This window comes from Microcaecilia unicolor, chromosome 8 (assembly GCF_901765095.1).
Source record: "Microcaecilia unicolor chromosome 8, aMicUni1.1, whole genome shotgun sequence".
Taxonomy (NCBI): domain Eukaryota; kingdom Metazoa; phylum Chordata; class Amphibia; order Gymnophiona; family Siphonopidae; genus Microcaecilia; species Microcaecilia unicolor.
Genome location: NC_044038.1, coordinates 109,700,116 through 109,716,396, shown reverse-complemented (window position 1 = coordinate 109,716,396; position 16,281 = coordinate 109,700,116). Strand labels below are relative to the sequence as shown.

The following is a 16,281-nucleotide window of genomic DNA, read 5'->3' as shown; positions in this document are numbered from 1 at the left end:
AAACAGAAAATGGCTTAGTGCAAAATGAAGAGAAAAATAGTAATAAAGGTTTAAAATAATGAGGTTTAAAATAATGAAAAAGAACCCAGATAAATCAAAATCAAGGCAAAAGATATATGAAAGGAGAAAATGAAAAAGATGAGAGTAAGAAAAAGGAAAAGAGTGCAAATAAAAACAGGGACAATGATCAAAGGAATAAGGTAAATGAGTTAACTAAAACAAGGAATGAGAATGGGGAAGAAATTAAAGGAAGATGAAATTAATTATAAAGAAAGTGTGAAACAAACCAAAGAAAGAAATCAAGAAGAAACAAGCTTTCGGTACGATACTCCAGTGAAAGAAAAATCCAAATAGAGAATTACTGAAGTAAAATATTTTAAAAAGGGTACACAGTTTGAAAAGGTTTCTTTAAAAATGATGCTGCCTTCAGAAAGACAAAGGAAGAGTTATGTAGTGGATGAATATACTATATTGTCATTTATTCCAACTCCAAAGAAAAGATACAACAATGTATATGTTACAAAAAGGAAAGGCTCAGCAGACCTAATTGGGAGGGTGTGTCTCCTCTCAAGCTACAATACTTAAAAATTGCACTTAATAACTGTTTATATTGTAAGAACTTTCAGAGGTGAAGGAACCCAGAAAAGGCACATTAGACTTCTCAACAGAGTCCTGCCCTATCATTTCAGTCAATTCACTATAAGAAAATAATATAGCACAACACCAAGTTCCATGAGGACAAAGGGACAAGGCCAAATGTGATAGAATGGTGAGGGCAACTCAAATGAGATGTCGAGGACTTTTTAAAATGCTCTCCACTCCCAGGGTCCAAACAATCCAGGCACCTTTTAGTCGTCAGTGGATTGCTTTGTTTTTTTGAGAGCTCAAGTAGATGTAAATCTGTGAGAATACCCAAAAGCAACACTAAGAGACCATGCTGGAATCAGTCCTTCCAAGCAAGCCTCCAACTCTTTGGTTTGCAGTTCTAAGTAATCTTTCCTGGCATTGAGCATGGAAGGGCAGCTGGTTACCGTGGTGGCCATTTTAGCCCCTTCTCAAAGCCAATATCTACAGTGATGTTGGTGAAGAGTGGTAGATACTCCTTGGAGATTAGCCAATAATCCAGAGCATTCATGCCATCTTGTTTCCATGTCCGGCGAGTTTTTGCTAGCAGGTTAAACCTAGAAAACAGGAAAAGTAGTCAGCAATGAAAGCGTTTCTAATTCAAGTTTAAATTGTAAAAGATTTGGGGCTCAAGATCCAAGATATTCAATGGGTTCAAAGATTAAGGTCATAGGTGGTCAGTGGCCCAACTGTTTGGGGAGGCTAAAGGGGGTGGGTTAGGGGTGGGGCCAGGGGTGGCGCTTAAATCCATAATTGTCTGATCACACACAGAAAAAAAAAAAATAAATGTCACAATTAATACCTTTTATTAAATTTAGATATTAGTTATGTATCATATGTCAAAGAATAAAGTGGTTGCTCAAAGTATATACTAACCACAATCGCTCAACTGCAAAACACTATGCACAACTTTGTGCAAAAACACACTCTGAACCTTACTGTACTATAAATATTACACTGGACAGAACCTAATACACCAATATACCATCCATACGGAAAATGCAGACCGTCAACAATATTGAAATAAGGGATCATAATATCACAATTCTTATGTAGAGCCACAAAACATCCTAATTCATGTTTAATGTGGGATAAAATGTCATAAATAAGTAAATAAACTTTTAATGTTGAACACCTAATTCTCAAAGTAGACATATTCCAAACACTATAATGAAAATAAAATGATCTTTTCTACCTTTGCTGTCTGGTGACTTTGTTTTTCTGATTGTGCTGGCCCAGTATCCGATTCTGCTGCTATTTGTCCTCTTAACTCCGTTTCCAGGGCATCCTTTCCATTTATTTGTTTACTTTCCGCCTTTCTTCTTCATTTCTTGTCCTACATCCGTAAGTAAAAGCTGGGTCCTCCGCACACTTGACTGTCCAGTGGATCCAGCTTTTGCCTATTTTCTTTATCCATGTGCAGTTTTTCTACCTTTTCCGTCATCTCATCTCCTTCCTCACTCCACCCTCCCCTCCATCCACCCATGTCCAGCAACTCTCCTCTCCCCTGCCCTCTCCTCTCCCCTTCATCCACCATGTGCAGCAACCCTCCTCTCCCCTCCATCCACCCATGTCCAGCAACCCTCCTCTCCCCTGCCCTCTCCTCTCCCCTTCATCCACCATGTGCAGCAACCCTCTTCTCCCCTCCATCCACCCACCCATGTCCAGCAACCCTCCTCTCCCCTGCCCTCTCCTCTCCCCTTCTTCCACCATGTGCAGCAACCCTCCTCTCCCCTCCCCTCCCTCCCCTCCATTCACCCATGTCCAGCAACCCTCCTCTCCCCATGTCCAGCAACCCTCCTCTCCCCTGCCCTCTCCTCTCCCCTTCTTCCACCATGTGCAGCAACCCTCCTCTCCCCTCCATCCACCCACGTCCAGCAACCTTCTCTCCCCTGCCCTCTCCTCTCCCCTCCATCCACCATGTGCAGCAACCCTCCTCTCCCCTCCATCCACCCATGTCCAGCAACCCTCCTCTCCCCTTCATCCACCATGTGCAGCAACCCTCCTCTCCTCTCCCTTCTGCCCTCGTTTCCTTCCTGCCCCCTCCCCAGCCTTCCCTCGCAACGCAAGTTGGATGATGGCTCCGCCCTCGTAGAAACAGGAAATACGTCAGAAGAGGGCGGAGCCATCATCCGACTTGCGAGGGAAGGCTGCTGGAACCGCGATGAGCCTGCTGATGCCGTCAATGCTGGCGCTGCCCGCGACGCCAGCAAAAATATAATATTTAAAGGTACGGCGGGCGGGCGGCGGCGGTGTGGCAGTGGCGGGCTGGGGAGGCTTAGCCTCCCCAAGCCTCTTATACGGGGCGCCTATGGTTAAGGTTATAACTTAATGGAAAATTGTACAGGTCAGTTGGTCTTTTTTTTTTTTTGGCCAGAATCCGCTGTATCTAAGTCCACCCTCCTGTCACTGACATTCATTGTGATCTAGAGAAAGTTACCTTCTGGCCAATATTCAAAGCGATTTAAGCGGGCAGGTGAGGTTCCTGCTCGCTTAAATTGCCTGTTGCTGCCTAACCCTTAAAGTGGGTAGTGCCAATGATTACAGCCTCTGACTGTGCCCCACCTTCTTAAAAAAAAGTGCAGGTCTGGGGCATACAGGGGGTGGCATTAGGGAGGAGGGGTTATGTGGGTGTCAGCACCCGCATAGCTAAGCAGCCAAATTAAAGACAGTTCAAAAACTGTCCTAAATTATGCTGCTTAGCTACATGTGTGCCAGCACTGAATATTGTCCGGCATCCGCATAACCTTTTTTTGCCTTAAAAGTCCCCTGATCCCTCTCCCAGCTCTCCCCCCACCAAACAAAGCTCCCTCCTTCCCTCCCCCCAGCCCGCCATGAACAAGTCCCCCATCCTCCAGAATCCCCCCCCCCCCCGCTGTCTAGGTAGGCCCCTTGGACCTACCTTATATCCCTGGTGGTCCGTGGGGTTCATAGGTGTAGGATGACCTTCTTACCCAGTAAAACCGTTTTTTTAAGGAACGGGCGCAACCCTTTAGGTGTTCTTTGGGCCAAGTGAAATTTATGGAATAGTAGCTGTGGCTTTTTCTGCCAAGTAATCTTCCACATTTCCGACACATGGCAGCACACCTGAGTCCAAAATCGGGCTATTATGGAGCAAGACCAGAACATGTGGCCCAGCTTCGCTGGGGAATGACCACATTTCCGACATCTGTCTTCCTGATCCATATGGGCTCTCCATGCTCTATGTGGGGAAAAAAACATTCGAGACAGGAATTTATACGCCGTTTCTTGCAGCGCCACACTCTCCGAAATTCTGGGAATGTCTAGAAAACATGCCCTCAAATATTCAGATTGAACGTTCACTGGAAGTTCTTTATTCCATTGTGCAGCCAATTGATCATAATCATTCTCACCTAGTTGTTCCCGTATTTCCGAGTGGTAGTATTTTAAGGGGACAGACCCCTGAGCATCCAAAGCTAAAAGAGACATCAGTCGACTCCATATTTGGGGACTCAAATGTATGGGTGGGAGAGATCGTAAATAATGTCGTAATTGAAAGGAGGCAAAAAAGTCTCTACGAAGTGTGCCAAACTCTCTATCTAACTCCTCCATAGTTTTTAAAATGCCCTCTTCTGAGTATAACTGGCGAATATACCTGATACCACGTATTTCCCAATCTGAAAAAAGCTTAGCTGTGTTACCCGGGGGGGAAATGACCGTTGCCTCGTATCGGTAGTAGCGGGGTACACGTCGCACAAAAGCCGAATTTGCGGCCCAACCATCGCCAAGTCTGTCTTAGTGGAGACACCACTGATGTGAAATACCGGGGCGTATTTACTGCCCCTGGTGCCGCATGTAGCCATGAACTAAAATGACGGGGAAAGAACACTTTGGTCTCCATACTAGTACACGAAAAGTAACTCGTGTTACGAAACCAGTCCGAAAGGTGTCGCATATTACTAGCCACAGAGAAAAGCTTTAAGTTTAGGAGTCCCAGCCCCCCTTTAACTCTAGGGAGATATAATTTAGAGACTGGTAATCTTGATTTTTTCCCCTTCCATAGGTATTTGGTGACCACCCTCGTCAACATCAGGTTTAAGAAACAAAGGTAACACCTGCAGGACATAAACCCATTTTGGGACCAAAATCATATTGTAAAGGGCTATCCGCCCCATCAAAGAGAGGGGCAGAGTTGTCCACGTCTGCAGCGTCTGTCTAGTTTTCAATTTAAGAGGGTCTATATTAAGGTTATATAGAGAATTCAGGTCGGCTGTCAGCCATATGCCAAGGTACTTCAATTTACCCTCTGCCCATGACAACGGAAATTCCCCCTCCCAAGCCGAACGGATCCGGGTCTGGACAGGTAATGCCATGGATTTACTCCTATTCAGAGAAAGGCCCGAGTAGGAGCCAAACTCTTCAAGAGTACCAAATAAGTGGGATATAGAAGACTGAGGTCTTGTCAAAGTTACCAGCATATCATCTGCAAAAAGCACCTAAGATTTTAAAAGTGCTAAAAATAAGTTTTAAAAGTATTTGCATTAAATCTAATTGCAAAATTTAGGTGTTAGGAGATGGGATTGATATGCTATGTACTCAAATTTGTTTAAATCATATGCAAATTAGTCCGTTTTTGGGAGGTTCTCATTTGCATATTTATGGATAAAAATTGTTAGAAATGTTTACAGCCTTAATGCTAGAGCATGACTCTGATCAAAAATGTGGAGTTTGATCCAAAAACAAAGGGTTTATCTAGTGTTTTTGACTAAAAATTCCCATTAGAGTGTCTATGTTAATCTGCATTCAAATAGAGCTCTCTGATTGGCTGAGCAGCTCTTGGGAATAGAGCAGAGAGAGCAACTGAAGATTTGACTAAGCCAGGACCTGCATTCTGTGAGCTCTCTGTGTAAGAATTGAAAGAAAAAATTTGATTGATATATTAAAAGAGTGACTGATTTGGTTGAAGTAAAACAGGAAATTGAGAGGTTTGTACTAGATTTGAAAGTTTTAGTTCTCTCTCCTGAGGAAAGGATTGTGAGTTTCCAAGTTGATTTGGTCCTAATAGTAAGGATCAGAAATCATTAAACATTTAAGGAAAAAGATTTATTTCTGAAAGAGATTGGTTGAGATTTACAAGTTTGAGGTTTCTCTGCTGAGAGGGGAGTGGATCTATGAATGTGTGTGTGTGGACGAGATCCAGCAGTGGACTTCAAGATCTCAGCAGCTTGGAAAAAACAAAAAAGGGTTGCTCTTTAGATAGTCAGGGTAAAGTTATAATAAAGCTACTTAGGAAATTAGAACTAAGGAAATTCAATTTATTTTATTTTTTCATAGTTTAGCACTCAGTCCAGGTTCCAGTTTCAGGCAGGCTGATCTAAAAGATACACACTGCAGGGAGGCAGTATTTCTCCTTTTATTTTATTTTTAGATTAAGTTTAGGAAGAAGACAACTTTTAAAGGAGAGATCTCTTGAAGACTGAGTCTGCAACTGGAAGTTGAGTCTGCAACTGGAAGTTTCCTTCAGCTAAGTACAGAGAGAGACAATTCACACTTTTTTCTGAAACTCCTGTTTACCACACAAGGGAACTGAGATTTTACATGAAATACACCTAAGAAACATTCCTATTTTTAGTTGGAAATCTTTGAAGTGTTATACTGACTTGTAACTTGGTTAGAAGACTAAATGTTTGGTTAGTAAAGAAATCAGAGTGTATTACTGGATCCAGTAGGGAATCAGCAGTTTTACTGGTCTAATCCTGTACAATCTAACTGAAGAGTATTTCTTTCTGTTTACCAGTACAGTTAAATAATTTCATTCCACTTTAATAAATAATTTTTTGTTATATATATAAGGGAGTAGTATCTGGATTTATTATAAATCAAATTGATTCCATTCACAGGAATTTATATTCACCTTTATGCATTCATCTGGTATTATCTTTTAAGGATGATGTTTTATTTTATGTTCACTCTGTCTCTGGTGACCTGAGCACAGTTAGTTCCCTCGGCTGGCACGACTACATATTAGAGGTATTTTGATACTGTGTGAAGTCTTACCACAGACGGGTGACAGTAACATTGGGACATGCTAGAGAGGTACAATTCCTTGATGAAATCAAGGACAGCTTTATGGAGCAGCTGGTGCAGGAGCCGACGAGAGAAGGAAAAATTCTAGACTTGGTCCTTAGTGGAGCACATGATCTGGTGAGGAACGTTGGGACGCTGTTCAAAAATACCATCCTGGAGGCCCAGGCCAAACATATTCCGCGAATTAGAAAAGAAAGATGGAAGTCCAAAAGACAGCTGGCGTGGTTGAAAAGTGAGGTGAAGGAAGCTATTAGGGCTTTACGCCTTCAGAAAATGGAAGAAGGAACCGTCTGAAAATAATAAGCAGCAGCATAAGGAGTGTCAAGCAAATGCAAGGCGCAGATAAAGAAGGCCAACAGGGATTACGAAAAAAAGATAGCATTAGAGGCAAAAAAACATAGCAAAAATTTTTTCGGTATATTAAAAGCAGGAAGCCAGCAAAAGAATCGGTTGGGCCGCTGGATGACCGAGGGGTAAAAGGGGCGATCAAGAAAGATAAAGACGTAGCAGAGAGATTGAATGAATTCTTTGCTTTGGTCTTCACCGAGGAAGATTTGGGTGGGATACCAGTGTCGGAAATGGTATTTCAAGCGGACAAGTCGGAGAAACTTACCAGGTCAGCACGGCTTTTGTGTGGGGAAATCTTGCCTGACCAATTTACTTCAATTCTTTGAAGGAGTAAACAAACATGTGGACAAAGGGGAGCCGGTTGATATTCTGTATCTGGATTTTCAAAAGGCGTTTGACAAGGTACCTCATGAAAGGCTACAGAGGAAATTGGAGGGTCATGGGATAGGAGGAAATGTCCTATTGTGGATTAAAAACTGGTTGAAGGATAGGAAACAGAGTGGGGTTAAATGGGCAGTATTCACAATGGAGAAGGGTCGTTAGTGGGGTTCCTCAGGGGTCTGTGCTAGGACCACTGCTTTTTAATATATTTATAAATGATTTAGAGATGGGAATAACTAGTGAAGTAATTAAATTTGCTGATGACACAAAGTTATTCAAAGTCGTTAACTCGCGACAGGATTGTGAAAAATTACAGAAGGACCTTACGAGACTGGGAGGCTAAATGGCAGATGACGTTTAATGTGAGCAAGTGCAAGGTGATGCATGTGGGAAAAAGGAACCCGAATTATAGCTATGTCATGCAAGGTTCCATGTTAGGAGTTACGGACCGAGAAAGGGATCTGGGTGTCGTCGTCGATAACACACTGAAACCTTCTGCTCAGTGTGCTGCTGCGGCTAAGAAAGCGAATAGAATGTTGGGTATTATTAGGAAAGGTAAGGAAAACAGGTGTGAGGATGTTATAATGCCTTTGTATCGCTCCATGGTGCGACCGCACCTTGAGTATTGTGTTCAATTCTGGTCGCCGCATCTCAAGAAAGATATAGTAGAATTGGAAAAGGTGCAGCGAAGGGCGACTAAAATGATAGCGGGGATGGGACGACTTCCCTATGAAGAAAGACTAAGGAGGCTAGGGCTACACAGCTTGGAGAAGAGACGGCTGAGGGGAGACATGATAGAGGTATATAAAATAATGAGTGGAGTGGAACAGGTGGATGTGAAGCGTCTGTTCACGCTTTCCAAAAATACTAGGACTAGGGGGTATGCGATGAAACTACAGTGTAGTAAATTTAAAACAAATCGGAGAAAATTTTTCTTCACCCAACGTGTAATTAAACTCTGGAATTCGTTGCCGGAGAAAGTGGTGAAGGCGGTTAGCTTAGCAGAGTTTAAAAAGGGGTTGGACGGTTTCCTAAAGGACAAGTCCATAAACCGCTACTAAACGGACTTGGAAAAATCCAAAATTCCAGGAATAACATGTATAGAATGTTTGTACGTTTGGGAAGCTTGCCAGGTGCCATTGGCCTGGATTGGCTGCTGTCATGGACAGGATGCTGGGCTCGATGGACCCTTGGTCTTTTCCCAGTATGGCATTACTTATGTACTTATGTAAAAACTTGTTTCTTCATAAACAATGTAGTATCTATTTGGACTCGTAAATTTCTGATCTCATTCAATATTGGAATTTCAACTGAATTTATGCTAAATACCTTAGGGTTGTCCATTCCAATTGCACCGGATAACAAGAGGATTTGAGTTTTCAAAATATTAAGTTTTAGATGATTCACTTCCATCCATTGTACAATCTTTGCAAAACTCAATCTTAATATTGAGAACATATCCTCAAAAGAGGCTTCAATAGGTAGCACAAATTGAATATCATTGGAAAGACAATTTATACTGTACACCAAGACATGGCAACAGCATACATAAAGGTATAAGAAAAAGGTTGAAACGTACTGCAGATAGGCAGGACCCCTGAGGGACACCTGTCCAGCAAACTACCAATTCTGATTTGCTTGATTCATTAAATATACAAAAAAAAAGAATGAAACATAATACAGTACCAGCCAATCCTATGGATTGTAGCTGGATCAGTAAAATACCATGATCAACAGCATACAAAACTGCAGAGTAATCAGCAGATACTTAGTCCCTTTGTCAAATGCAGTCTTAACTCCATCTAAGAAAGAAATTAACAATGATTCAGTATCATCATCTTTCCTAAAACCAAATTGATTCTGGTCTAAAACTCCCTGTTCTTGTAGAAAAACATTTACTTGCTGAAACACAGCAAGCACGCCCAATTACTTTGGCAAAAAATGGCAATGAAGAAATGGGACGAAAGTTATCAATGTTCTTCTGATCTAATTTTTAATTCTTAAGTAAGACGGTTTCCTAAAGGACAAGTCCATAAACCACTACTAAATGGACTTGGGAAAAATCCACAATTCCAGGAATAACATGTATAGAATGTTTGTACGTTTGGCAAGCTTGCCAGGTGCCCTCGGCCTGGATTGGCCACTGTCGTGGACAGGATGCTGGGCTCGATGGACCCTTGGTCTTTTCCCAGTGTGGCATTACTTATGTACTTATGCACAGCTGCTACTTTCAATGCAGATGGCATAATTCCCTCAAGTAAAATGATAAAAAAAGGAACTCTTAAAGCTTCGACTATAGATGGATGAACATTATTTAATCTACAGACTGAGTTGTTAACAAGAGTCAGAATCTTTTCTAATTCAGCTTCAGATAGAGCTGAAAATTCAGAGGAAGAATGAACATCATTCATAGGTTTATATCTTTTCAACGGAAGTGGAGTGTTCTCAAATAGTGAAATAATCTTCTCTGCTTTAGAACAAACACCATTTGCAAAATCTTGTGAAGAAATCATATGTTTTTGTTTATGTATTGATGTCAATTTCTTTACTATTGCAAAAAGTTATTTTGCTGATGATGGAGCTTCCTCTAGTCTTTTATTAAAATAGGACTTTTGTAGCATTCTAGCAGAGTAATACATTTGCAATTGAAGATTATAATCTTCTAAATTTGGCTGACAAGGATATTTTCTCCAAGCTCTTTCTGCCTGTCTACGATGAAGCTTTTTAATTTTCAACTGATTGTTATACCAAGATGCATGAGTTAATCTAGATACTGTGCGAAAGTGGACTGGGGTAATTTCATCTATTCATTAAGCTACTATTCCAGCTCTCAACCAAATTAGTGACATCTTTGTCCACAGAGTTCTTTTCCAAATTTACTTGTAAGGTCTTTCATAAATCAGACAACTCATAATAACTTCTTACCGCTAATTTAGTCTTTTGATCTTTGAAAGGAGAAAAATTCTCTAAAGAAAGACTAAAATGAAACATGGTCAGACCAAGGAACTAATTTATGCTCTTTAAAAATACATGATTCTTGGGGATGACTGCAATCTAAAAAAAACAAGATCACGTAAATGTCCACCAGAATGGGTCTGTCCCTAAACATGTTGTGACCACTGAGTCTAAAAAAGTAATTACATCTGAAACTACATTATCTTGCAAAATATTATCCATTTTCAAATTAACATTGCTTAATAATCTTCTCTGCGGTAGATCTGAATCAACCAATAATTCAATAAAAGGTGAACAGTCAGATTGCAAAATTCTAGGAGCACAATAACATAACAGAATATTAGACAAAGATGATGTTAATAATAATAAGAGAAGCAAAACCACCAGAGTGTGGAAAGGAACAGCAGTGTCCCACGAAAGAACAGTACTAGGTACAGGAGTGGGAACAGAACCAGGCTCTTTAAGAAGCAGACCCAAGGCGTCCAATGTATAAAGTATGGTTTTATTGAAAGAAGACTCTACAAGGTACCCTGTTTCAGCACTACAAGTGCCTTCTTCAGGAGTCTATATAGGAAATAAAAAATAAAATATGTATACACAAACATGTAAATATAAATATATAAAATTTGACATTAAAAATCAACTCTTACTTGTGACAATACAAATATAGTGAAATAAGTACAAATAATGTGAACCAAGTACAGATAATAAAATGGTGAACAAAGAAGAAATTTTTACAGTAAATTCCAAACATTTGGTAAATTGCAGAGGGTGAACATGAGGAACAACTACGAGAAGTAGAGTAAAAAAGTGATATGGCGAAACTAACCTGGATGCTTTGTCTCAAAAAGTTAGTGGACAAAGCGCACAGAATGAAGTCTCTTGTAGGTTGAATGTTTATGGATAAAAATTAGAAGTGGGTGAGAGTACTAAGATAATGGTGCAAAATAAAAAAGAGACAGTACAGTGACTATAGGTAGTGCCATTATATGTGTCGACTAAGCAGGAATAAAATCTGTGAGAGAGAGCAGGAAAAAGGAACAGGAAAAAACATAACCCATTTAAAATCTGAGAGAATCAATGAGATGTAACCCATAGAAAGTTAGGATATACCATATTGTGCAAAGTAAAGGCAAGTGAAAAGCGGGACTATGAAAAGGAGGAAAGTAAAGAAATAAATGGAAAGGAAGCCCTGGAAACCGAGTTAAGAGAACAGATAGAGAGCAGCAGAATTAGAGACTCGGACCAATATGGATAGAAAAACAAAGTCATCAGACAACAAAGGTAGAAAAAATCATTTTATTTTCATTTTAGTGTTTGGAATATGTCCAATTTGAGAATCCTCTGGCTTCAACCAAGTTTCAGTGATGCACATAATATCAGTTGCACCATAAATCAACAGATCATAAATAATTGGAACTTTGTTCCTAACAGATCTAGAATTGACTAATAATACATTCAAAGTTGAAGATTTATAACCTTAGCCACTAATGGCTGTAAAGAAATAAGGAGGGCAAACTGAGGTACAAACACTGCTGTGGTGGTACCCCAATTGCACCAGAGACCGGACAAAGCTGAGGTGCAAGAATGGCATAGCACCAAGCGAACACCGCAGCTGGATCTGCGGTGGAGGCCCCGGGAACACAACACTGCCAGCTGCTGGAACGCAGCCAGGACAGAGCTGAGGCGCTTGGATGGCATGGCACCAGGTGAACTAGATAGATGGAGCTGATCCCCAAGGACTGGAAGGAATGGAGACACTGGGATGGCACGGTGCCAGGTGTACAGTGAAGCTGAAAAGCCCTAATCCATCAGGCTGGACCATCGGTGGCGGCAGCCTGATTGCACCAGGGACCAGATGAAGCTGAGGTGCTGGGACGGCATGGCTCCAGGTGAGCACCGCAGCCAGATCTGCGGTGGAGGCCCCTGGGATCTCAACAGAGCCAGCTGCTGGAGTGGAGCTAGAGACCGGACAGAGCTGAGGCACTGGGATGGCATGGCACCAGGTGAACTGGACGGACGGAGCTGAGACACAGGGATCCCGCGCAACCAGTGCCGAGGACCGTACGGAGTGGAGGCACTGGGATGGATTGGTGCCAGGCATACAATGAGGCTGGAAAGCCCCTAATTCATCAGGTTGTACTTAAGGTAGAGCCTCCGGGACCCCTCAAAGCCAGTTGCTTGAGTGGCAACCCACCGTGCCCAAGACAGGACGGAGCTGGAGAGCAGGGATGAGATGGCGATGAGCTCGCATCATGGCTGGAGGACTCCACATCCCCAGAGCGTCCGGAGGGACCCAGGAGACGGGACACAAAGACCCACATGACCGGGGTGGGTATGGCTGGGTGAATGAAGCAGCGCCGACGGGTGTAAGAGCAGTGGCGAGAAACGCAGAATCACTGTGGAGCATATAGAGGAGAGGACTGCTTATATAGAGGAGAGGACTGCAGAGACCCAGACAAGACCTATGACGGAAAAAAAAGCAGAGAATTGAAAGGCGAGGTTGCAATGCGCAAGACAAGGAGCTGAAACAGCCCACCAGTGGAGCTTCGGCGGCTGTTACCACACCAAGTCCAGAGAGAAGATTGTGGAGCGTAAAGAAGGAAGCGAAGCTCGCACAGGGTGTGCCTTCTCAAGCAGGCAAAGCCCGGCAGCTGAGCGCTGGCGGTCACTGGCCAGCAGACCCAGGGAGACAGACCAGACAAGGATTGGTCACACAAACCCCTAGTGGGGGTTTTCCAGGGCTAGGTGGAATGGGTTTTTTAGGGCTGGGTGGAGTGGGTTCATCAGTTGCACAGATTAAACCCCTGAGTGAGGATTTTTTAGGGCTAGTGAAGGGACCCACATGGCACTGCAACACAGAACCCTTGACCACGTGCAGGAAGTGGTAAATCACACCACTTAGCGACATCTCCCAGTATGAGAAACCAAAACAGAAATGACAGAGATACTGCAGTCCAGGTGACTGAACAAAGACTAACCAGCCCCACACACTCACAAACACAAACACCCCAGAGCCCAAACACACACACTCCCGAGCCATAAGTAATCTCCAAAATGGTCAACCTACGGACAGGGGTCTTCTATTACATAATAATAATGTGGATAATGGGAATACCAGCAACAACTCAAACAATGGAACAAAATACCACTACACATCACAGGAAGAAGACGCTCACTCCAACAACTAGAAGAGTCCAATCACAACCTAAGCACCACCACAGAGACCAAACCACCAGCAACATGAAACCAAACATGAACACCACCCAACAAAAGCCCATCATCAAAACAAACCACACAGACAACTACAAACTGTTAAAAACACCAACATTAAGCACGACACATATGTCCTGATACCAATAGATTATATAAACATGAGATCGGCAGTAAACAAGACATTACTAAGAGACTGGATAGACATGAAACTCCTTGGACTCCTGCTCATCTGAAACATGGCTGCACACAGAAGACGACCCTGCACTGCTAGACCTCTGCCCACCAGGGCATAAAATAATACATATCAACAGAACCAAAAAGAGTGGAGGAAGCATTGCAGTAATATACAAATCCTCCTTTATAGTACAACCTGTTATTAAACATATATCCTCAGCAATCAAAATCCTGGCATGCAAAATTACTGACAAAACACTAACAGACCAACTATGCATCCATGCTATTCTACCGCACCCCAGGATGCTGTACAAATGCCGAAGATGATTTTATGGACTTCGTCTCAAACATCTGCAACAACCACCCAAATGTCCCACTAATAGGAGACATAAACCTGCACCTAGAAAACAAAACAACACACACATACCAGAACCTTAATGAACTTCATAAACCAATGGAATTTCACAACAGCATAAGGTGATTCATCACACACAAAAGGACACATATTAGCAGTGCTTTTTTTGTAGAAAAAAAGGTGCCGGTACTTATTGTGGGCGGGGTCACAACATATGGTTCCACCCCTTTTATAGCCACACCCACATTAGCCACACCCCTTATACCAACCATGGCGCATATAAACAGACATCCTTGAAAATATTATAATACTATAGGAGAAAAAAATAACCTGATTATTTTCATTATAAATAATTTCTGTAAGCTGTTACAGCTCTAGTATACCCAGTGCAAAATAAGACAGCAGATGTAAATTCTCAAATTGGACATATTCCAAACACTAAAATGAAAATAAAATGATTTTTCTACCTTTGTTGTCTGGTGACTTTGTTTTTCTATCCATATTGGTCCAAGTCTCTGATTCTGCTGCTCTCTATCTGTTCTCTTAACTCCGTTTCCAGGGCTTCCTTTCCATTTATTTCTTTACTTTCCTCCTTTCTTCTTCATTTCTTGCCCTACATCCATAAGTAAAAGCTGTGTCCTCAACCGTGGAATTGACTGGAGGAGGTATAACGTGGATCCAGCTTTTGCCTATTTTCTCCATCCATGTGCAGTTTTTCTCCTCTCTTCCCTTTCCCTCATCTCCATCCATGTGCATCTTCTTTTTTCTTTCCTCCCCTCCATCCATGTCCAGCACTTCTCCTCTCTCATCCCATCCATCCATGTCCAGCATTTCTCCTCTCTCATCCCTCCCCTGTATCCATATAAAGCAATAATTCTCTCTCCCCTCTCCTCCATCAAGACCAGCATTTCTCCTCTGTCCCCGCCAACTCTTCCATCCATCCATGTCCAGCATTTCTCCTCTCTCCCCTGCCCTCCCATCTGTGCATCTCCTTCCTGTCTTCCCTCCCCTCCATCCATGTCCAGCATGTCTCTTCTCTCCCCTGCCCTCCCCTCCCATGTCCAGCGATTCTCCTCTCTTCCCTTACCTCCCCTCTCATCCATGTCCAACGATTCTCCTCTCTCCCCTGCCCTCCCCTTTCATCCATGTCCAGCGAATCTCTCTTCGCTGACCTACCCTCACATCCATGTCCAGCATGTCTCCTCTCTCCCCTGCCCTCCCCTCTCATCCATGTGCAACGATTCTCCTCTGCCCCGTCCTCCCCTGCCATCCATGTCCAGCGATTCTCCTCTCCTCTGCCCTCCCCTCCATGTCCAGTGATTCTCCTCTCCTCTCCCCTGCACTCCCATCCCATCCATGCCCAGCGATTCTCCTCTCTTCCCTGCCCTCCCCTCCCCTCCATGTCCAGCAATTCTCTCTCCCCTCTCCTGCCCCCCCTCCATGTCCAGCATGTCGCCTCCCTCCCCTGCCCTCCCCAAGTCACGGCAAACCGGAAATGAAGGCAGCGCAGCAGTGCACACTGAGGCAGTCATGCAGGCAGGTTCATCTCCTCTCGCGTTGCTTTCCTCTTAGCGCTTCCCGCCTTCGAGGGCAGGACACATTGAGAGGGAAGCGACGCGAGAGGAGACGAACCTTCCTGCGTGCCTGCCTCAGTGAGCACTGCTGTGCTGCCTTCACCTTCAGTTCGCCGCGACTTGGAGAGGAGAGGGGAGGACAGGGGAGAGAGGCGACATGCTGGACATGGAGGGGAGAGAGAATTTGCTAGACATGGAGGGGAAGCCAGAGGAGAGAGGAGAATCATGACTTCGGGTAAAAGATTTTGGAGCGCGGGAGCAGGAACAGAAGGGAGCGGGCAAGTGAGCTGGACCTCAGGAAAAAGGTGCCGATACGCTGTACCAGCGCAAAAAAAGCACTGTATGTATCCCTCATTGATAAGTCTCTGACTCTAAGTTTAGCAATTTCATTAAAGCAAAATATATGTTCACATATCACAAACTCTTCCTATCCAAGGAGAATGTTTTATATAAAAACAAACACAAAAAAAGCAATCAGATTTTCATTTACCAGCTCTGTCAACACTATGTCAGCTAAACTTCCTCTTTGAACCTACTGTTGGAACCATCAGCCAATGAAATGGCTTTTAGCTGTAGCTATCCCAGGTTACCTGATAATTATGCAAA

General features: G+C 43.0%; 1 protein-coding gene across 2 annotated transcripts in view; it reads right to left on the bottom strand.

Moving 5' to 3' along the window:
- Positions 1-458: 458 nt before the first annotated feature.
- The window catches only part of LOC115475544 (beta-1,4-galactosyltransferase 3-like), a 298,706-nt gene continuing 282,883 nt past the window's right edge, over positions 459-16,281 (bottom strand). For both annotated transcript variants that reach the window (XM_030211340.1, XM_030211339.1), the window contains exon 8: positions 459-1,181. In XM_030211340.1, the coding sequence (XP_030067200.1) occupies positions 1,028-1,181 (154 nt within the window). In that variant the 3' untranslated portion in view covers positions 459-1,027. The remainder of the gene's footprint in view (positions 1,182-16,281) is intronic.